We start from the raw sequence: 24,032 nt of genomic DNA, 5'->3' as shown, positions 1-24,032 counted from the left end.
TACTATTTTGTTTTACTCCCTCTATTTGACAACGTTCTGATAGCTTAGTACATCTAGTCGTGCCGGAAGGGTCATTTTAAACAATGGAATCCAGTAGTTCTCAACTTTCCTCTGCTTCCATTTTGTTCACATTCCCAACAGAAACACTTCCTAAATGCAGTTCCTGGTAACGTAAGGTGGAGAGAGGAGCAGAGCTTGGAGGGTGGAAGGAAGCGTATGTGTAGACAGAACCTCATCCTTGCAGAAACTGTCTTCCATCAACCCTCCGCTGCTGACCTGCTCCCTCTCTCGGGTTAACAACTGCTAGTCTAGCCTGTGTGCTCCTCTTACTTTTCACTCGACAGGCTGGGAAATGGACGACAAGGTGGATGACTGACTGGCCCAGGCCCAGAACTCAATCTCTTCAACCAAACACAAGGCGAGGAGAGAACTAAACGTCTTCAAATAGTCTCAAAGATGTCGTCTCAGGTTGGGGGACTTGGGGGTGGCTGTTTAATGACCTTCCTGGGACACTGGATGCATGGTTTCTCTTACCTCCCATCCTTCCATTTCCAGTCCTCTCTTCCCATAAATATCATAGATGGCCCTGGTCTGGGGGTCACTAAGCACTGCAAACGAAAGATGAGACAGGTTTACAAGGTACAGAAGTCACTCTCCGGTCCCGACAACAGTATCGGTCAGCAACCCCCCCGCTTATTCTTCCCTGTCCCACCAGTCTCCCTAGAGATGCTTTTCTTTCCCTACGCGTGCGTCTTTCCTCCTCAACGCTTTTCAGAGCTAACCTAGGCCATGTTGAAAGGTGGCTCCAAAGGAGGAACACCAGATTTTCATGTCCAAGCCACTCTTAATTGTGAGTCACACCTTGTAGGAAGCTGCGCTGACCCTCGTGTCGCTCTAGAACAGTGGTTTTAAAAAGAATTTCATAAGCTTCCACCACAGGCTATAAAGTACCTCGGCTAGAAAGAGTTAATTCCAGTTTCTAAAGAAGCTTAATGTAAAACTAGGGACAGGCTGATACTAGAAAAATCTGACTTATTATTTATTCTGTAGAGTTTCACTAACTCCTAGGACAGTCTATGGTGTGTGGGGGTGTGTGTGTGTCCTTTTTATTTGTAAATCATTTTAAAAGACACAAACACCTGTCACTATGGCCATATCACCTGAGGTTCATCAGAAAAATATTTTTCAATGAGGCTGAGGGCTAGTCAAAGGATACCCGAACCAAGCTGAAATGCCAGTAAAGCTAACAGTCATTATCTTCCTCCTTTACTCTGCCAATTTCTGTTCAAGACCTTTGAATCTTTTCTCCCCTGAGACTTTCCATATATTTTTAGACCTAATTAAAAAATGATGTAACTGGTTCTATTCATATTCAAATCTAATGGGGAAGAAAGAAATGCTGACCACTGGAAAACATGGGCGCCAAACTTCTCACGTTAATCTCTAGGATTTAACAAGGACTTGATTCACTCCTTTACTTTAGCCCCACGTTAGGCTAATGCTGGGGCCAGAACTGCTGCAGTAGCATTTTCACAAGCACTGGTAGGGTTTTCTTGTTGCTTCTTTCCCAATCCCTAAAATAATCTACACCAGGTATTTGCGTAATTTAGACAATAATAAAATCAATGCGGCCATTTAGTCAACAGAATACAATAAAAGGAACAGGCTTTTGGTCAGAACCACCATATCAGTGGTCTGAATAGAGAGAAATTTGGTGCAGACACTAAGCCGACAGCACACATATATAAGCCACAGCCTGAGTTTTACTGCTCATTAAAATCTAACATTTTGGTAAAACTGTGAAGTGGAATACCGCATATGCTTTTATGCCTACACCGAGAGGTCTTTATTTTGTAAAGAAACACATGATCTAATGTTTGGTCTAATTAAGGAGAGAATCACGAAATGGCGCTGGAATAAATAACTTATTTTACTCGGTATTATTCTAGGAGTGATTTAATATTTAAAAATTGTTTATTCTTAAAATTGTGGCAAACTCTACGTAACATAAAACCTATCATTCTACCCATTTTTAAGTGTACAACTCGGTGGCATTAAGTCCATGCACAATGCTGTATACCCACCACCATTTCTCAAACAGAAACTGTAACTATTAATGACTTCAGTATTTTCTAAACAAATGTCACAAAATACTCTTTCTGAAATACATAAGATGGAGTTGTAAAAATCTGAATTACCTGATTCTATTTCCTGTTCGCCTTCTTAACACCATTTTCTTTCTTTTGTTAAAAACTTTCTTTAACTGAATGCTACAGTAGAGCCAATAAAATCACTTTCAGATGAAAAAAATGCTCTTGTATTTCCTCTCAAAGAAAGAGAACAAAGAAAGCCTGTCTGTAACGATCAGCCTTTTACCGCTAAGAGTTCCCTTTGGAAGAAAACTAGTCAATGATTTAAAACTTGAGTATTCCCCTGCAATTCAGACCCTGCTCTAACTTCACCTGTATCCTCATTTTCTACTTACTGGACACATATTGATTTCCAAAGCAAAATACTTCTCTTTCAAAGGACTCTGTCAGGAAAAAGTACTAAACTAGCTACCTCTTTTATACACCTCTAAGGACTCTCTTTTTCTATTCTCTACAAATCAAGTCTCTTAAAAATCAAATACCTGCTACCAGGGCATTTCTGTGAAGCCAAGCCCTCCACTGACCTTCATAAGCCTGGTGAACAAGGTTAAACAGTCGTTCCGCCTGTGATTTGAGCTCTGGGTCTCTGTGCTTGTCGGGATGGTAAAGCATACAAAGCCTCCGGTAGGCAGCTTTCAGCTCTTCAGAAGAGGCCTACAGAAAGAAAAATCCAATTAGAGAGCAATCAATGCTACTTAAATATTACCGTGCTCACAATCAGCCCTGAAATGGGAACCTGTCAGCCACTTTCCAACATGTTTGCTCTCGACACACAGGACATAATGAAGTTATGCTTTATTACTGCAATAAGCCCTCTTTTTTCCCACAGTTAATAAAGTGATCAATTATGTACATCAATAGCAACTGTGTTTTGCTGGGGAACGCTGCTATTAGATGGAATGAAAACTGTGTCTTTGTAGTGGTTCAATGGGGTCCGAGCTGAAACTGAAAACATCAGAGACCCGCTAAGTCTTTAACCAAGTTGAAGTAAATCATGCCAAGGTACTCTCTGTTCAGAAAGAAAAAGCTGCATATCATTAGAAACAAAGGCCATGCAATCATCAGTTCTCTGTCAAAGGAAACTCAATGGATACACATCCTTAAAAATCAAAGACAAATAAGTAAAATTGTAAAACCAACACACCTCTAACCCAAACTCTCCTTCTGAAAGGCAGCACGTGAAGCAGACAAAAAGGCTTCACTACTCTATAGTTAAAACAGAAGCCTCCTCCCAGACCCCCAAAGGCCCCTACCCAACGCATACATTCTCCAGTTCTCCTAACCAGTTACTTGGAGGGAAAAATATGAAGAGCACAGAGCACGACACAAAAGGTACAATGGACGCTGTGCGTCACAGAAGGGGAGAAGAAGACTGATGGGAAAAGCCCGGACCACTTTGCCTGCCTCACCAGTTAAGTTCTCAGAAAGACTTCCTCAGAGGCCAGGAACACTGGACGGTCCCTTCAGCTGGCCCCTCGGGCTGTTTTGGGGACGATATGTCTAGTTTTCCTCAGGGACCAGTTTGGTCTATCAGGGGTGATGCCGAATGGGCAGCTCTATCCAGATGATTTGTCAAGTAAAAACCATTTTATTCTTGGAGGTCACCCACCATTCTGAACACAAAGCACATTTCTGGGTCACTGACAACCTGCCCCAAGGGCCCGAAAAACCAGCCATCTGGACAGAGGAACGGGAGCAGGGCCCGGTGAGGATACTGAGGGCTGACAGTGCTCTAGGGTCGGGTCCCCCAACACAGGTCCACTAGGAGGACAGTCACAGCGACAGTCAGTCAAGGGATGTAGTTAACGGGGAAACGTTAAACTATGGTTTTCTATAATTTCCACAATTTTCCAGTAACTTCCAATTCCAGGACTTGAGTTTTTTTCACCGATGGGAAAAGGCAAAACTTTAGTAATAATTTTTGGCATGTCATTCAAATATTTTCTATTGGGAAATACTTGGAATAAGTTATTCAGATGCGAGAAAATCTGGAAATTTGTGCAGGTTTACCAGCAGTTTTAAACAAGGAATTCTGAAGCACTACAAGGAAGACAATGAATGTGACCGGAGAGCAGGCGGCCCGGGTGCCTCTCTGACTGGTTTCTTCGTCTGAGGAGTAGATGGTTGGGGAGACGACCCCTAAGAGCCTCCTAACTTTACATGATTCTGTTATTCGCAAGAGAAACAGCTGACCTGGGCCACTCAGCTGGTCCGTTAAGCCAGACATGGTGACCTTCACTGTCTGTTTAGACAGAGGCTCATCTGTACATACTGGTATTTGAAGCCAGCAGCTTCTTGAAGGTGTCCACTAACTATTTCCCTGGAAAAGGGTCAGGATCTTCCTGACTGAGCGTCCTTGTGCCTCCAAAAATGAGGTAGATGTCTGCCCTGTTCTAGCACTAGTCTTTCCTCCATCTTCTCTTTGGGAATTACACTGTTGAGTAATTTTTAGGTGACTGCCTTCCTCCTTTCTCTCCATCTGGTCACCTGAGTAATTTACTCTGTAGTAATAAACCAACCTTCAAGTTCAGTGGTTGAGAAGGCAGGCTTTGGAGTCAAATTGGTCTGTGTTTGGAGACCGGATCTGTCACTTCAAAGTTTTGTGCCTTTAGGGAAATGAGCCCTCTGACCCTCAGCTTTCTCATCTACAAAAGGGGACAGTAACAACTCCCAGGGGTGGTGTGAGAATGAAAGGAAATCGTGACTACAAAGTGCTTCATGTGGGACCTGACACTCAGCAAAAGCTTACAAATTGTAGCTTTTTTTCCTTTGTTTTCTTATCTTGAAGCAACAGTGGGCAGCAGTACTTCTCTCCCAGAGCAATTGCAAGGAGAAAATGAGATAATACACATACAAGTGCTTAGCGATGCCTGCATGCAGTGGGAATCTAATCACTTTAGCTAGCATTCTCACCACAATTCAATTTTTTTAAATTAAATTTTATTTTTTTATATTAGTTTCAGGTGTACAAAACATGATTAGGCATACACCCCTCCCCCTATCTACTACCCCCGACATCGTACATATCGTTACAATACCCACAGTTCAATTCCGATGCCCCTTCGGCAGCATGCTCACTGCGACAGGCCATTCAGGAAGGGTGCTGCCCAAGTGCAAGGATAGCAGCACGATTCCTTCATGAAGTCGCCCACGGTGGTGAAATGCACCGAGCTGCGTGCTCTCATCTACCCCGTGCTGCATGGCTATCCTATTTCAGTAAAACCACGAGACTTCATAGAGGCAACAGGCCTCAGCAGGTGCTTTGTCCTTTTCCTACCATAGGGTTCTTTCCCTGCCAGTGTCAACTAGGCCAATGCATTTCTTGCCACACTTATCAACATACAACCTATACCAAACCCTAATGTGTTAAGCAAATAAATAATAGTTAACTAATGGCAAATATATACATGTTCTCCAGGTAGGTTTAGTTATGAGATGACATAAAAGGGGTTTGTTCCTTCCTAAAGAGCCATTACAAATGATTTTCTTTCTGCAAAATTTAATGGTTCTTTCCAGCACCTCATAATAGTTACAAGTGTAGGATTAGATAGATTTGACGAACCTGGGTTAGACTGCTATTTCCTGGTTGTTAAAATTCAACTAAATGACAAGAAAGTAGAATCTCTAGTCTTTAATCACAGTAATAAATGGCTTAATGTGCTACCAATTAAGAACTGGAAACGAGAAGTTTCCTTTTTAATAAATACCACATCCACTTAAATGTTAGATTGGGCCTTTCATTGTAACTGAATAGCTAAGGTCACTAGTTCAGTATTGTCTAAATGATAAACTCTTTCATTATCATAAAAATATTGATATCATTTCAAAATGTATGGTATCATTAAAAGTGGTACCTAAGGTTACATACTGATTTCTAAAACTCCATAATAAAATTAAGAGATGTATTGTGTGTGAAAAGTTTCGTCCCCATCATCTGGTTATATTTTCACAAAAAAGTAAATACAAACGCACCCTTTATAGATCATAAATCCATATTGAAAAGGCCCTCTGTGACTTGACTGTAGAGTTTGGTGGTCTGTTAAAGTTGCTTGATAAGATGCTATGCAATATAAAATGTAATTCCTACAATAAGGTATGAGAAAGAAAGAAAATGCATACAGACTGAAAAGTAAAAGTTTATTTGTAGATGTCACCTATGTAGAATAAAGAATCTACAAAAAAATCTACTAAGTGATTTTATCAAGGTCATGCGATACAGGGTCAACATGCAAACATCAATTTATTTCTACATACTAAAAACTGAAATTTAAAAAGACAATACCATTTAGAGTATCATCAATAAACACAAGCTACTTAGAGATAAATTTAACAAGTATGTGGGAGACCTGTGTACTGTAAACTACGATACGCTGCTGACAGAAATGAAGGAGACTGAAAAGAATGGAGAGATAAACCATCTTCATGCATCAGAAGATTCAATATTATTAAGATGTGAAATTTTCCCGAAGTGATCTATAGATTCAAGGCAATCCAATCAAAATCTCAGCAGGCTTTTTTTTTTTTTTGGTAGAAATTAACAAGCCAATTCTAAAATCTGTGTGAAAAAATACCAAAGGATATGGAGCAAAAAGAAATTTTTCTTTCTCAGTTATTTTTAGCCAAGTAACTTTGGAAAAGAACTGGAGGACTCAGAATACTAGACTTTAAGACTTATGTGGCCATAGTAAACAGACAGCGTAGTACTGGTGAAAGCACAGACATAATAAATCAATGGAACAGAAGCAAGTCCTCCTTCTATGCGGTCGGTCGATTTTTGACAAAGGTGTCAAGGAAGTTCAATAGGGAAAAGATTGTCTTTTCATTAAATGATGTTAGAAGTGAACATCCATACACACACAAAAAATGAGATTAGGGCAGCCAGATGGCTCAGTTGGTTAGAGCGCCAGCTCTCAACAAGAAAGTTGCTGGTTCAATTCCCACATGGGACAGTGAGCTGTGCCCCCTGCAACTAAGACTGAAAACAGCAACTGGATTTGGAACTGAGCTGCGCCCTTCACAACTAGATTGAAGGACAGCGACTTGGAGCTGATGGGTCCTGGAGAAACACACTGTTCCCCAATATTACCCAATCAAATTAAAAATAATAATATTTGACCCTTACCTTCCATCATACACAAGGGAGAAATGAAGACTTTCCCAGATAACCAAAAGCTGAGGGAGTGTTACCACGAGATCTGACTTGCAAGGAATGCTCAAGGGAGTCCTGCAGGTTGACATGAAAGGGCACAGACGGTGTAGCACCGTCCCCTCCTTATCTGCGGTTCCACAATCAGCGGTTCAGTTACCCGCAGTATGAAAATATTAAATGAAAAACTCCAGAAGTAAATAATTCGTAAGGTTTAAATTGTGCTGTTCTGAGTAACGTGATGAAACCTCGAGCTTTCCCGCTCTATCCTGCCAGGGCCGTGACTCACACCTTTGCCCAGAGTCTCCACGCTTAGATGCTCCTTGCCCGTTAGCCAATGAGCAGTCATCTCACTGAGCAGATCGATGTCGCAGTATCACAGTGCTTGCTTGTGTCCAACTCACCATTATTTTACTTACTAATGGCCCCAAGGTCAGCGATTCAAATATGACAGAGAGAAGCCTCGAAGTGCTTCCATTAAGCGAAAAGGTAAAAGTTCTCAATAAGGAAAGAAAAAAGTCGTATGCTGAGGTTGCTAAGATCTGTGGTAAGAATGACTCTTGTGTGAAATTTTGGGGGAAAAAAGAAATTTATACTAATTTTGCTTTTTGTTTTTTTTAATACATTTTATTGGGGAACAGTGTGTTTCTCCAGGGCCCATCAGCTTCAAGTTGTTGTCCTTGAACAACTTGTAGGTGTGGAGGGCTCAGCTCACTGGCCCATGTGGGAATCAAACCGGCAATTGTGTTGGTCAGAGCTCTCGGTCTAACCAACTGAGCCATCCGGCCACCCCACTAATTTTGCTTTTGTACCTTAAACTGCAAAAGTGACAGCCACAGTGCATGAGAAGTGCTTAGTTAAGATGGAAAAGGCATTAAATTTGTGGGTGGAAGATGTGAATGGAAAATGTGTTCCGACTGATGGCAACACACTGCGCAGAAAATAGAGCTTCTATAAAGACTTTAGCAAGGTGTCTCCGGAAACGAGTGACACCAAGCCATTTACTGCAAGTGAGGGACGGTTACACAGATTGAGAAATAGGTTTGAACTGAAAAATATAAAAATCGCTGGAGACAGACCACATTCACATAACTTTTATTACAGTATATTGTTATAATTGTTCAAATTTATTATGCTATTGTTGTTAATCTCTGTGCCTAATTCATAAATTAAACTTTATCATAAGTATGTACTATGTTTTCCCGAAAATAAGACCTAGCTGTACAATCAGCTCTAATCCATCTTTTGGAGCAAAAATTAATATAAGGCCCGGTCTTATTTTACTATAAGAGCGGGTCTTATATAATATGATAAGATATATGATATGATACGACACAATATAATACCCGGTCTTATATAATATTATATAATATAAAACCAAGTCTTATATTAATTTTTGCTCCAAAAGACGCATTAGAGCTGATTGTCTGGCTAGGTCTTATTTTCGGGGAAATACGGTACGTATAGGAAAAAATATAGCATATACAGGGTTCAGTACTATCCGTGGTTTCAGGCACCACTGGTAGTCTTGGAATGCAGCCCCCGTGGATAAGGGGAGTTGGGGGGACTACTGTAACTCAAAGCTGTATGAAGAAATAAAAATCTCAGTAAGGCAAATACTTGGGCTTACAAGAGCTAGTATTATTGTAAAAACGGTTTGTAACACCACTTTCTGTTTTCTGCATGATTTAAGAGACTTAAATCATGCAGAAATATTAGTCTAAAAGCTGGTCTTATTGTAACTTTGGTCTGTGACTTCACATTTTGTTTTCTATATCATTTAAGAGACTGATGCATTATAAAAAACAAATATTAGTTTATTGTTTGGACACAATGTATAAAGATGTGATGATTCCATGACATCAAACGAAAGAGGTAAGACAGAACTGTAAAGGACAGGAGCTTTTTATGTTACTGAAGTTAAGCTGGTATAAACTCAAATTGGAGTATTATAACTTTAGGATGTTGAATGTAATTTAAGATGTTAAATGTAACCACAAAGAAAACAGTTATAAAATACATGAAAGGAAATGAGAATGGAATTGAAATGTTTCACTACAAAAAAATCAGCTAAACAGAAAGGACAGTAATGTGGGAAATGAGGGACAAAAAAGCTATAATGTACACAGCAAAGTGGCAGAAATAAGGGTCTCTAATCAGTAATTACTTTAAATGTCAATGGATTAGATTCTCCATTCAAAAGGCAGATACTAGCAGGATAGATTTTTAAAAATAACCTACTATATGCTATTTATGAGAGACCTGCTTTAGATCCAAAGATACAAATAATTTAAAAGTGAAAGGATGAAAAAAGACATTGCTTGCAAATAGTAACCAATGGCAGGATGGCTATACTAGTATCAGACCAAGTGGACAAATCAGAAAAGGTTACAAGATACAAAGGACATGATATATTAATAAAAGGTTCAATAGAGCAAGAATATGACAGTTTACATACCTAATGACAGACCATCAAAATATATGAAGCAGAAATGGACAGAATTGAAGGGAGAAATTGTATCACACTAATATTTGGAGACTTCGATATCCCACTTTCAATGGACAGAACCAGACAGAAGGTAAGAAAGGAAACAGGACTTGAACAACACGATAAATCAACTAAATCTAACAGACATATACAGAACACTCCACTCAACAACAACACACATATTCTTCTCAAGGGCACATGGGACATTATATTAAGACCGTACGTTAGGTCATAAATTAAGTCTCGGGGGCGGCCAGTTAGCTCAGTTGGTTAGAGCACAGCGCACTTAACAAGGTTGCTGGTTCGATCCCCGCATGGGCCACTGTGAGCTGCGCCCTCCACAACTAGACTGAAAGAACTACTTGATTTGGAACCGATGGGTCCTGGAAAAACACTTAAAATTAGTAAAAGTTTAAAATTAATTAAGTCTCAACAGGTTTAAAAATAAAGAAATCATACAAAGTACCTTCTCGAACTCATAATGGGATGAAGTTAGAAATCAGCAACAGAAGGAAAACAGAAAAATTCCCAAATCTGTGGAAAGTGAATTTCACGTTCTTAAACAACCAATGGATCAAAGAAGAAATCATAAGGAAAATTAGGAATTACTTAGAGACAAATGAAAAGAAACAAAACAGACCAAAACTTACGGGACACAGTGAAAGCAGTGCTAAAGGCAACATTATAGCCGTAAATGTCTACAGTAAAAAACTCTTAAGTATTGAAATCTTGAGAAAGATCTCAAATCAACAGCTTAACTTTACAACTTAATGAACTAGAAAAAAAGGAACAATTTAAACTCAGAGCTAGTAGAAGGAAATAATAAAGATTAGAGCAGAGATCAATGAAATCGAGAATAGGAAAATAGAGAAAACTAATGAAACCAAAAGTTGGTTCTTCAGACAGATCAACAAAAGTGACAAAACCTTAGCTAGACAGACTAAGGGAAGAAAGATTCAAATTTTTAAACTCAGAAATAAAAGTGGGATATCACTACTGACTCTATAGAAATGAAAAAGATTACATAAACAGTTTATAAATAAACTACTAGACTTCTAACCAAACCCAGCATTCACCCCCACTCTTCAGATGCAAGTACTTTCAAATCTTTTAGCATTTTTTCCTCATTTGTATTTCCAAATAATGATTATACAGTCAAGCTCTCCATTTCCTTGGTTTTCACATCCACGGATTCAGCCAACTGCGAATCACAAAATATGACTATGTAAATACAGTCCAAAGCCGAAAGAAACAGTATACGATGATTATCTTTCTTTGCTTGCACAACTTTTTATTTTTTCCTGGAGCTAACAACTGCCTCATTTTCTTTTTCTTCTTCTTTTCTTTGTTTTTTTTAGCCTCAGAATACAATTTTTCAGAAATCCTTTATGTCCACTACTCTTAACCATCACAGGCCTGCCTCATTTTCATTTGTTTTAGTTTCCTAGGTATCACAGGGCCTTCTTCAACTCCTTATAGTAAACTCCTTATAGTGAAGAGTTCTAATATTCCTCTCAATACAAAAATATCAATCCCATGTTTGTTTTCCCAAGAGGCACTCCTCTCAGAGCTCTCCACACTGCATCGGTCAGATGTTAGGCCCGCTGAACAAACTTCATCCTAGGATTTCCCATCTCTGTCTTCCAGCCTATCTCCTGGTTTGGTCCCCTTTTCTGTATCATATGCCTTTCTCTTTTTTGGTTTTCTTTATTTTGGTGGAGTTCAATCTCCAGTAGTTTCCTTTACAAAGGGTGGTTAGGAAGAAACATTTTTTTTTACACTGTGTATCTCTCGAAATGTTCTTATATCCTGGCTGTATACTTGATAGATAGTTGGCTGAGTATAGAATTGTAGCTTGGAAATAATTTTTCCTTTTCCTCAGGATTTTTACTGTATTGCTCCATTGTCTTCTAGCTTGTAGCACTACTGGTGACATATCTACCGTCATTCCGATTCCCAATCCTTTGTGACCTGTTTGGAAACTTTTAGGACTCCCTCTTTTTTTTTTTTTTTTTTTTTTTTTGTTGAGAGCCCACTGGCCCATGTGGGAATCGAACCCGCAGCCTTCGGAGTTAGGAGCACGGAGCTCTAACCGCCTGCGCCACCGGGCCGGCCCTAGGACTCCCTCTTTAAACCGTGATTTCCCTTAGCATGGGTCTTCCACCTAATCCTCCGAACTAGTCACTTGATTGGCTTTTTAAAAATAGTCTCGTATCTTTTAATTTTTGACAAATTTTCGCAGATTGTTTAATGTCTTCCCCTTTACTTTTATTTAATGTCTTAAGAATTGATATTCTAATTTTTAAGTTGTACTTTTGTAGATATCCTCATCTTTATCTTCCATTCCTTCTATAGTGTTTTTTTTAACTTATCTTTTAATTTCCAAGAGCTCCTTCTTTTTCTATTTCTTCTTAAAGCATAGCCTTGTTCTTATTTCTTACATGTCCTCTCTGAGGACCATCCAGTTTCAAACTCCCTGCACTGTCTGCTTTCTTCCAGTCTCCCTTTGCTGTCTGCATGGTCTCACAATTTCACGCCGGAGCCTTCCAACATGATGTTCTCTGGCAATCGATTTACAAGGAACAGTAAGATACCGCAGAAGCTCTGTATGTGTGAGCCACCCCTCTCACCTGATGAGCTTCTCTGGAAAATGACTGGGAGGGGACCTGGAAGTTTCCTGTGGTAGTCCTTCCTCTTTGATGGATTAGTTCCTTCAGGGAAGAGCCCAGAGAATAAATGGAAGGAGGAAGTATCTCCCTGCAGGGTGTGAACTCCCACATTTTCTCTGCTTTTTTTTTGGGGGGGGGGTTCCACTCTCTCCCTCCAAGTGTCTGTATGTGTGGCCAGGTTCTGAAGACTCTGGCTCACTTTCTCCAGGGAGTAAACCTCCTGCCTCCAGGATGGGCGGGCTAACGCATCTCATCAGCACTGAGAACTATCATTAAAAAGGAAAAAAAACCTTTGCCAATCCGGTAAACAAAAAAAGGGAACCATGTTTTTAACTTGCATTTGTTTGTCTCCTAGTGAGGGTGAACAATTTTCCATATATTGATTTGCATTTTAGATTTCTTCTTTTATGAATAATTTGTTTCCTTTGCACTGTTTTCCTATGTGGGTATTCATCTTTTTCTTTTTGATTTCCAAGAGTTCTTTGTATGTATTAGAAATATGAATCTTTTATCAAATAAATATATTGCTGGTTACTTTTGGGTCTTTTGTTTATGATTTTTATTTTTTTAGGTTTTAGGTTTTTTTCCTTTAATAAACACAGAAGTTTCTCATTTTTACAAAATCAAAGCTATCAATTGTGTCTTTTCTGATTTCTGCTGTGGCATCATGCTTAGAAAAGTCTCCTGACTCCAATTTCATCATATTTGCTTCCTTTAAATAATTAAGCAATTGAAGAAGTCGCTCTATTTTCATTTATTTAAATTCTAGTGAAGGAGACCCTCTCTGGAATTAATGTGACAGCATATATTCAGAGTACACTGCCACTCTGTTTTCATTTTCCATCTTCATTTAACAAAGTAACCTGAAGAACATCAGTATCTGAACCACGATTGTATTGGGCAGGACAGGCTGTCTGTGGTCCTACGAATCCCTGGGGCCCCATGTGAACCCGAGACCTTTTCAGGGGGTCCACAGGTCAAAACTACTTTCATAATAAAATGAAGCTGTTTTTTGCCTTTTCCTCATTTTCTCCTGTGTACAGTGGGCCACAGGACGCGTGATGACATCATTATTCCGATGGTTAATGGAATGTGTACTTGTGTATTATGCTTTCCAGAAATTTCTAAAATGGTAGTTTTAGGGTATAAAAATGAGTTTCAGAGATGAACTCAATTGGTGGTCAGTTCTTTGACTGTGTACCTACTAGTTCTCTTTCTTCATATTCGCTATGACATCTGTACAAAATAGATATAATATCTAAATCTGTAACTTCATTATTTTTCAGTACATGGCTATTTTGAACTCCTTAAGTCTTCCTTGTGCTTATACTGAAATACACGTACATTCTGTATCTTGTTTTACAACATTTTATCAATTACCCAGTTTTAATTTCTAATTATATATTGTTAGCTACAACCCATGTAAACAAAAGCTCTTTGGGGTCCTCAATAATTTAAAAATGTAAAGGGGTCCTGACATCAAAAAGTCTGAGAATTGCTAGGTTAGAGAATCCTGGGGTAAGACGCAATCCAAAAATTCTGAAGGTTCATTTCTCCCTCACTTTACACGTTCACCTCACGTCAGCAGGTAGTTGGCGTGGCAATGACCTCAGGCTCTAGGCTGACACAGCAGCCACCCTTTGGAACCACCGTCAGTCACCGAGGCAGAGGAAGAGCATGAGATCCTTGGGCTCACACTGGCATTTAAATGCCTCAGCCTGAGCATGACACCTTCCACTCATCACTGGCCGGACTAGTCACGGGGCCTCATTCAGCCACTAGGGGACCAGGACGTGCATTCCACCACGTGCGGGCAAGCGAAGAAGGAAGGCTCGGTATACTACGCTTGACCACAGCGATGCTCTTTAGCTCAACATTTTGAAGCCCCAACAGAGCACGCACAGAACGCACAGAACAACTTAATGACACCTCAGACTTACACTCACTTCAGGAACAGTAAAGCCACCAGGAAGCTACCATTTCGAGTTCAGACTTCCAGGCTTATCTTCTGGGGGTGCCAACAACATGGATACAAGGAGACACTTTGGTCAGCGTTGCTCAAGCAGTAGTTCGCCGTCATCAGAAATGTCTGGACGCTGATGGGAACCACTTTGAGCACCTCTTGTCATTGCAGAAGTCAAAGGTGACTTGTATTCATCGTTTGTTATCGGTATATATTGAGTATTATAATTTTAATACAGTTTCCCTTTCTTACAATGTGTATACATGTTTTTGGCACGCTCTGTATATTGCTGTATTTCAGAAACGAAGTCTCCACAAACTATATTCTATTGGATTTTGGGACGTTTGCCTAATTACCACAATTGAAGATTCATTACTGTCCATATGTTCAATGGCAATCTGATTGAAATAAACTGTATCAGCTAATAAAAACCTATACTTTTTTATGATACTTGGTACTCGTACTAAAATTAAAAGGAAAAACAGATTTCAGAGCTAATTAACACCGAGACAGCATGGGTGCTTTGTGCTGAGTAAGAGCTGTTTTCATGAAGAGAAAGGGTGTTCAAGATGATTTGGTGTCACAGAGTAGATAGTGATTATACTGAGACGAAGCCACTCACTTCTCAGGCACTAAAACGCAACCACTGAGCTGGACGTGGAAAAACGTCCTACTTGGTTTTGTGAAGGTTCCCACTACCGTCTGAAGCTCCGCACAATGAAACTGCACCCCGCACAGCGCCGCCATCTTCTGATGGCGTTTTCTCTGCTCAGCACAGCCTTCTACCCTTTCCGGTGACACGCGGCCCATCTTTGGCGGGTCTGAAAATAAGTCCCTGTACGTGGGGTTCATCGGCCAACTGTAACAGGCCCCAACGATGTACACGGGGTACAGTGCAGCGGGACTAGCTCATTCTGCCTGACCCATCTCTGCAAGGAGTATCTCAATAGAATGTCTATCGTGAAAATTCAGCTCTAACGAAAGAAAAAAACTGTAAAACAATAAATCGAATCGACCTGAAACTCACTGACTTTTACAAATATCACTGGTGCTACAGTAAAAGATGATTAAACAAGTAACGTTTTCCCACTGCAATAAAGAATCACGAGAGGAAGGCAATCAATACCTGCGAGACAGAAGGACAGGCCCAGTAGGGAGAGCCACGCTTTTGTCTCCCAGCTTTTTGTCCCCACAGGCCTTCGCTGGCTTGCCACGAGCGGAAAGCCATGTGTTTGAATTTGCTCTCTTCCTCTGGTGTCTGACTTTAAACCATTTTCAAATGTGAACATTTAGATTTTTCCACACTGATAGTTGATAAACTCGGCTTCCAACACATTCTTCCAGGAGGATTCGTTGCCAGAATTGCAACCCGAGTACAACGTCACCACCTCTCAATTCAACTCAGGGCCTGTGCGGAGTGCCACCCTGCTCTAAGCCTTACAGGAGGCACAAAAGACAGAGAATTAGTCCCTGCCCTCCAGAGATTATAAACGAGGTGCACGGGTTTCCCCTAAAAACCCACGCACACGGATTTGACTACACAGTATAAAAGAGAAATGCGGAAATAACTTCAGAGCCATCAGAATACCAGAGAGGGCGCAGGGTGTAAATGGGGACGCAAAAGGTCGATTTTGATTTGCGAAGGTGTCCAAGACAGGCTGCACCATCTCAGGGGAACAGGACACCTCAGGAGAGGAGTGTTCCGTAGGCAGGAAGGAGGCAAGACATTAATCTGGCCATCCAGCCACCGGCTCATTCATTCAGCAAACATCTGGTAAGTAGCACGCTGTGTGAGGGATGGAAAGCGACCCCACCACGATCTCGGACCACATAGCGCTTCCTTTGCAGGAGAAGAAGGCAGAGCATTACCACAAAGTAGGCAGAAAGTATGTAAAACATCTCATTTATAGGGACTTTTAAAAAGGAGCCAAGAGTTTGACCCTTGCCCAGTAAACAGCAGGCACGCACAAAAGGTTTCTGGGTAGGGAAATAATTAGGGAAAGAATGGGATCAGTATAGTTTGCTAATGGTGATTTGCTATAGCTTGACTGAAACTGACAAAAACCAAAACCAGAGCCCTGAAGACGACGAGAGCGACGTGCAGGGTTGGGATTACGTGGGCCCGGGCAGCAGCCTGGAAGTTGAGAAGGAAATGAAGGCATCAGAGAGAACTGGAGCGAGAGGATTTGTGGACGGGGTGATGGTCCATGGGACAATCCAAAGGAGCTCCATACTATATGGAGGAGAAAAACCAAAGAGCATTCCAGTTTGGGGCGGAGGCAAGGGTGAGGGAGAAACGGAGGCAGTCGGGCGTTGGGAGAAGCTGAATTTGAACACCCAAAGATAATGCCCACAGGCACACAGAGATGCAGGCCCAGGGAACCACGCTGCTGCGGGCCAGAGGACTCAGCATGAGCACCTGGCAGGGAGAAAAAGGAGAACCAAGAGAATCGCAGGGGATTTCAAGGTTGTCAGTGGTGTCACAAAACATTTGTACAGATTTACAGCTAACAAAATACTGCCACTGATGTTTCCTCATCTGATACTTTAATACTCACGAAACATCTTCAGGTGGGTATTAGAACCCCCATTTTGCAGATAAAAACAGTGAGGACAAAAAGATGACATGATTTGTCTAAGATGGAGAAGGAGTTTACCTGGGTATGAACCCCTCACCCAAACGCCGGCGAAATTCAGAACTGGTGTAGCCTGGCTACACCAGGCTTTGGCTCATAAAATGGATACCTTTACAAAGTGAAAGGCAAACTACAGAGAGAGACCAGATTTTTACAATACATCTGTCAGACAAAGGACTCATCCAAATTATGTGAAAGAACTCCAAGAAATCAATATGAGCATTCCTTATTAACTTTTATGCTCACGACGCTAATAAAAATATACTGGCATTTACTTTCCATAATATGTCCATTACTATGCTAAGCACCTATACGCATTCTTGCTTAATTCTCCTAACAGCCCTATGGCAATAAAATTATTGTCTGGATTTTACGGATAAAGAAACGGGCCCAGAGAGGTTACGTAACTTGCCCCAGATCAGGCTGCTAGAAAGTCAAACTCGAACACGCTTTCAAGGGCTTTGCTCTTTAAGCGCTGACCCCTTTCAGGCCCCATCCCCATCTTTGGCCTTTCTAAATAATCACCAACAAATGCTCCGAGGAGCCTCACATCCGGTGCTGGGCTAAGTGCTCTCAGCGGCCCTTCTCTAACACTCCTGAGGAACACCACACCCCTCCGGACTCCAGGGTCAAGGGTACACCCTACATGTCCTACGGTTTTGGAAGCTGGCCTCCTAGCGCCATTTTAAGACTCTTCACTTTGGAAAGGTTGGCCTAAGAGAGAAACAATCACCTCATGAATAAGTCAGAAAAGCAAAACAGGAGGATGTTGACTGAACAATTCCAAGTTTCTACAACTAAACGTTATTCAAAGGAATAACCTTTGAATCTTAAGTGAGTTCTTGGAAGGAAAAAACTTACAAAATCTACAGAGCCCATTACCCCCAAGATGAAATGTAGGTTCAGAAAGTAGTAGGCAATCAGTCACAACAGAACGCTAAACGTTAAAAAAGAAAAAAGCAGGGCCCACGTGGGGCAGGGGGCAGAGGACCCTGCCCTCCAGTGCCCATGTCTGTTGACCACAGCATGTTGAGGAATGGGCCCACGCTAGGAATTCTGATTCTGGCTCAGAGGTCATTCCAAGGGCTTAGAAAATATTTTCCTACCATAGTACAATTTTGTTTTCATTTCTCTTCCTAGTCATGTCCATATGTTTATTTGGTGCCCTTGAGACACAACTGTTTAAAAAATAATGCTAGCATCTTAGAGAAAGGAGCTCAAGTTCCTTTCTGGGTCAAAACTAATGGTTTGGATCCTATCTACACATTAGGTATTTGGCTTATTTTTCCCTAAAAGCCTGACCTTATACTTTCTCTCATCCATGTCCATCTGTCATATCCCGCCCACTCGTGCAGACTTCGGTTGCTGATGTCTGTTGGCATTTTATGACTGAGGAATGTTCTGGCTCCTGCAAGCCAGGAAGGGAACACTGTGCACCGATAGCACACCGTCCAAGAGCCAAGCAGGACCCCGCCATCAGGCCATCCTCTCGGACAAGGTTCCACTACAAGCTGCGAGCTGCTTCGTGGGAGTGAGGGCCTGTAGGATACATGGGCCGCAATATTCCCAATGGTCTTTTCATTTTGGAGGGTGCCTCCTTTCCAACATTTATCCTATTTTATTTATTCATCTCTGTTAGCTGTCTTAAATCCTTTCTTGAACAAGGTAGAATACGTAAAATTAAAATGAAAGTTTAGTAAAAAAATAAACACTAACATTCCACAGCCACGCAAAACATGCTGCTTGTATATGTCCCATTATTTTTTTCTCCATTGTTTTATGACTGAACTCACAGCACATATAAAAGCTTTCAATTGAATTCGCTTTAAGAAAGCAAAAACAGGAGGTATTTTGGTAGATAATGCAGAACTAGAGCATTAAAATTTCAAGAAGCGATTGTTTGAAATGCCCAAAGCAGAAAAGTAATAACTAGCTTATGGTTCATTAACGAAAACACATTGTTAAATGTAACCTCACGCGTGTGCTGATCCCATTATGAGAGGACACTGGAACTGGCTGGGCATCCGAACAGCTCCCTCCCTACCCAGAGGCAAGACCACTGGAAGCTTCTCTGGACCTGGCCTGGGCACCCTGGCCCCACCAGCAGTGCCGCTTTGTCCTCACGGACTGGCAGAACCTTTGCCTCTGAGCAGTCCTCCCCTCCCTGCCTGGCCCCTTCAAAGCTCACAGCTCAGAACTACATCTTTGGGTCCCACTCTGCCTTTACCACAAACGCTTTCTGGACTATTCCATGTACCTTACGCCCACACTTACCCCAAATTCTGGGAACCCTTCCCTTGCCCTCCAAGTCAAACTCATGACTTTGCAGGAAGCTGCGTGCAGAGAGATAAGTGTCTTTTGAAGAGAATAAACTTGGTATTTCGAACAGAAAGAGCAAAGCAAAGCTTTGGGACTTCATTACCTAATACTAGCCGTAAGTTCTGGCGCTATGTTTTTCATTAGCACAGCAGACGGGTAGCAAATTTGGCCAAGATGTGCATGCATGTCTTTTTAAAATAAGCAATGCCTCACGCTTATCAAAATTCAAGAAATAACAATAAATATTAACTGAATATCTACTTAGGCCACGCATTTTATATACGCCCTCACTACACTGGAATACTCCAACACACAAATCCTGGCTCACAGGAAGTGCTTAATACATGATTTATTACCTGTCACCTACATTTCCACAAGGAAAACACAGAAAGACGAAAGGTTAAACCACTAGCCTAGAGGCACAAACCCCCAGGAGAGTAGAACCGGATTCGCATACAGGACTCTGGCGGCAGTCAGCCCTACATTGCTTCCTCCTGTGCCCTCAGTAACTCCACGAAGTCCTGCGCAGATAATTAAACGGAGACCTTGAAGTGACTTGCTCAAGGTCACGCAAGCGACAGTGTGGGCTGAGACTCCCGCTCCTAATGAGCACACGCCTGAGCCTTTGTTCGCAGGACACTTTAGGAAAGGGGCCGTCTGGGTAAGTTAGGGTTTTGGACCCAAAGGCTTAACACTACTTACCCAGTGCTCACAGTTTAAGCAGGGCCACTGTCGTAAACACCAAGCCTTGAACATAATGCTGTAGATGGGTGCTCACTGAAGGAATGACCTTCTCAGACTCACCTGAACGAGCTCCAGAGGGACTGGGTGTGCACCTGGCTTAGCTGACCCCTTGGTACTCAATTTCCACAGATGGCCAACTCATCCTCACTGGGGGGCACTGGGTGACTTTGTTCCCCAGGTCAGTTCTGATGGTGAGAGTCACCCTTTCCTCCCATCTGCAGGTCAAACTTCAATGCTTAGCGCCACTCTGTGGTATGACCTACCGCCAGAAGAACCCAGACAACCAAAAATTATGGAAAGAACAGGGTGCCTTATACCAGGGAAGGAACGAAAATGCAGGGACTTTGGGGAAACTTTTTACTGGTAGGCGATGATGCTATTTTTATAACTGCTATGGAGATCCCAGAACACTAACCTCCATTCACGTATTGCAAGAAATAAACCGTTTTACTTAAGTTAATTTTTTACTTAACTGTGTTTTATTTTTCAAGTGTGTAAAATTTGAAAAGGACATTGGCTCCTTTAAGGCTAAATCGACTGGGACCAGAGATCTTAAAGCTAGCTGGTTTATAAACACTGTGGAATGATACGTGGAAAAATGAAACTCTTTCAAAGGTAATTCAACATTGATAGGGTAGGAATTAGCGTCGATTACTTAGGAATACATTAGGTTTAACATATACCAGTTAAAATGTCTATAACATATAAAAAGATCAAGAAAATTTCACTCAGATTAACTGTTCAGGAATCCTTTCTCCAAATACATTTTGGAAAATCATCTCAGAAGTCTCAGATCAGTTAGATTTTAGGCACCTGATGATACATCTGTGTACACAGGTGCCAATCAGGTTTCCGTGTGTCCAGGTAACGATAAATCATTCCTTCCCCTCAGTGTGTGGCAGGCAGACAAGGGCTCGACTCTGAAAACAGGAAATCCAGACCACTAGAGAGAGGACCATTAAAGATCACATAAGTCTTGTTCATAGCAGAATTTGGTGGTCCAGCTGCCTGCTTTCCTCTCTGGAATACAAGTTAAGGGCTATTTTAAAGTTTAAGACCTGGGAAGGGAGATGCTTAAGCTGATTTTTGACATTTCTAATTACTCCAATTGCTGCAATTACGTATTACTCTTGCAATTTTTAGATTTTTAAATAGAATTCCCTGGCTGTGTGTCAGGTTGCTTCCATTTGCGATTCCTAGGGGAAAGTCTCTGAACTTCCTGAACACTGAGAGGTTTGAAGATATTCTTTTGAAGGTAGTCCAAAATACTGGCGGGAAGAGCATCTCACCTCCTACGGTTATATTTGAATGGCTCCAAGCTGTAGAACCGACAGCAAACACATTAGCGGGTGTTATTATCTTCTTCCAACCACACGTGTAAGTATGAAGATTACTTCTACTTTTTCTCGAACTTTCCAACTAATTCATGTTGTTTTAACTCAGGCCGATTTCTGATTTCACAACAAACCCCATTAAATATCAAGTCCAGAGAGCACCTTCAGAACTGCTTTCATAGAATCCGCAGAGAGAAAAACATGCACAGCACATCTTTTATAGCGAGTTTGTTGACACAGGCAACACAGGTAAACAAGAGGACGTGTGTCATAGGGATTCCACCTATAGCTGTAAACATGGGACGTGCCTGTACTCATTGGGAGAACTAAAATGCTTCTTAAAGAAATGTTTTTTTGGTTCCCACCCATCAGTCCAATGACAATGACAGGCCCTCAGATTCCAGCTGTTTCAAGGTATACTTTTGACAAGAGTTTACCTAGGACTCTGGCCAAGCCTTTTATTATAGGTCTTTGGATTATTTGCAGTTGCTAAAGATTCAGTGACGCTAGTCAACGGGTCGGTTGTCTGCTCTATGACTGATAACCCAGACTGACTACTTACGAGTGATAAGGACGGCTGGTTTCAGAAGAGCTGGCTTCATTTACTGCTTTGCTTCTAAGAACTGGAGAAGACTTAGGGAATAACTAGCCGGACAGCTTCATTCAAAGGCAAAGAAACTAAAAGCCAGAGTGACCAACCCAAAGCCTACTGATGGTTAGTTACAAGAACCTCCAGCTGCCCTCTGCTAGCCTAACACGATTTGCAATTCCCAAAAATATCTCATGGGGACGTTTCCATAGTAAATAGCGGCTACCAGACTTGAGGCGTTCCTATGAGGGGTGCCCGAGAACACAGTCCCAGAAGCAGCAGCTCTGAGGTCTGAGGCCTGGGGCACTAGGGTGACAGCACGAGGCGGAGGTGCCGGGGGCACTAGGGTGACAGCACAAGGCGGAGGTGTCCGGGGCACTAGGTGACAGCACGAGGCGGAGGTGCCCAGGGCACTAGGTGACAGCACGAGGCGGAGGTGCCCAGGGCACTAGGTGACAGCACGAGGCGGAGGTGCCCGGGCTCCAGCGTCAGGCTGCCCGAGGCTGACTTCAGGCTCCTGCGCTTTTCAGCGGTGTCACTTTGGGCAAGTTCCCTAATCTCTCTTCGCCCGCTTCCTCGGCTCTCAACCCAGAAGCACCATCGCGCCACCTGAGGGTCGGCGTGAGACTCTGAGACAACCCCACGGGCACTGCTTCGGCACGTCGGCCCGGCACAAAGCAGGCACCCAGGAGGTCAGCTCCCATGAACCTCGTGCCCATCAACCCTGACCACGCGCACCCGACCAGCTTCGCCCAGCACAGCCGAGCCTGACTAGTTCCGGGCACTGGACACCCTGAGAGATGGCACGGGGGGTGCCCTGGCCGGGGTGCGACCCCCGAATGCAGCCGCGCGGAGATAAACGACCCACCTCTGACCCGACCTTGGAAACCTCCCTGACCTTCACGTTGAGCTCCACCGGCCGAGCCAACCAGGAGCCAACGGGGCCCCGCTCAGGGCGAGACTCCCTCTCGTTACGTTTTATGCGGAGCAGGATCGGGGTCCGGGCGCTCGGTGCGGGTCGGGGCGCGCGCGGCGGCCGCGCGGGGGGCTCCACGCCGCTTCCCGACCTGCAGCCTCCGCCCCGAGGCCGTGCGTCCGGGCGGCTCTTCCTGCGCTTTCCGACCGCCGCACACGTGCCCCGGGGCCGGGCTCGCTCCAGAGGCCGGACGTCCCCGCGGAGGCTCGGGGGCCGGAGAGGCGCCGGGGGGTCCCGGGTGGCTTTGACCTTGGTGCCTAAAACTCGGGTTCCCCTCCTGCCGGCCGGGGGCAGAGGCACAGCTGCTCGGCCGGGGCAGGTGAGAGCCGGCGGTGGCCCCGGGGCCGGGGGCCGGGGACCCCCACTCATCGCGCCCCCGGGACCCTGCTCCCTCCGGCGGGCGCGGGGCCCGGCCCCGTCTGGACGCCGCGCGTGCGGCGCGCTGGCCGCCGAGAGCAGGGGCACCGGGCGGCCGGGGCACCCGGAGCAGGGGTCCGGCGGTAGGGGCCGCCCGGGCGGCCGGCGGTCGCGCACCTCCGGCGGGGTCACGCGGCCTCCCCGCCGGCCGCGGCCGCCCGCGGCGGGAAAGGCACAGGCGCCGCTAGCCCGGCCCTCCCGAACGACCGGGCCCGGCCTCAGCCCCGACGGCGTCCCGCCGCAGGCCTCACCTCCCTGCGCACGTTCAACAACGAGTAATAGTCTTCATTGTCCAGCTCCTCCTCGCTCAAGGCCGTCGCCATCTTCGCAACCTTTCACCCCGCCAGGCCCGTCAGACCGTGCTCAAGAGGGAGCGGCGACGCTCGGCGCGGACCGCGCGGGCCGGCCCCGCGGCGCCACAGCGGCCCCTGGCGGCCCGGAGTCGCGCCGCAGCCGCCGGCGCCCTGCGCCCCCGCGCGGCCGAGGACGGGCTGCGGCGTCCGGGCCTCGCCACGTGCTGCCCGCCCACCTGAAGCCCAGCCCGGCCAGCCCGGGACTGTGCCGGGACTGGAAAGAAAGGCTTTGCAATCAAACCGGGGGC

At 43.7% G+C, this 24,032-nt stretch overlaps 1 protein-coding gene across 1 annotated transcript in view; it reads right to left on the bottom strand.

Annotated features, from left to right (window-relative positions):
* DNAJC11 (DnaJ heat shock protein family (Hsp40) member C11) overlaps positions 1-23,785 on the bottom strand; it is a 59,095-nt gene extending 35,310 nt beyond the window's left edge. The window contains exons 1-3 of the mRNA XM_081055293.1: positions 23,683-23,785; positions 2,675-2,804; positions 535-608 (exon numbers count right to left, since the gene is read on the bottom strand). Of these exons, the coding sequence (XP_080911419.1) occupies positions 535-608; positions 2,675-2,804; positions 23,683-23,754 (276 nt within the window). The 5' untranslated portion in view covers positions 23,755-23,785. The remainder of the gene's footprint in view (positions 1-534; positions 609-2,674; positions 2,805-23,682) is intronic.
* Between the last annotated feature and the right edge of the window lie 247 nt (positions 23,786-24,032).

Source organism: Rhinolophus hipposideros (genome assembly GCF_964194185.1).
Source record: "Rhinolophus hipposideros genome assembly, chromosome: 8".
NCBI classification, from domain to species: domain Eukaryota; kingdom Metazoa; phylum Chordata; class Mammalia; order Chiroptera; family Rhinolophidae; genus Rhinolophus; species Rhinolophus hipposideros.
The sequence above is the reverse complement of the archived record's forward strand: the minus strand, read 5'-3'. Positions and strand labels throughout refer to the sequence as shown.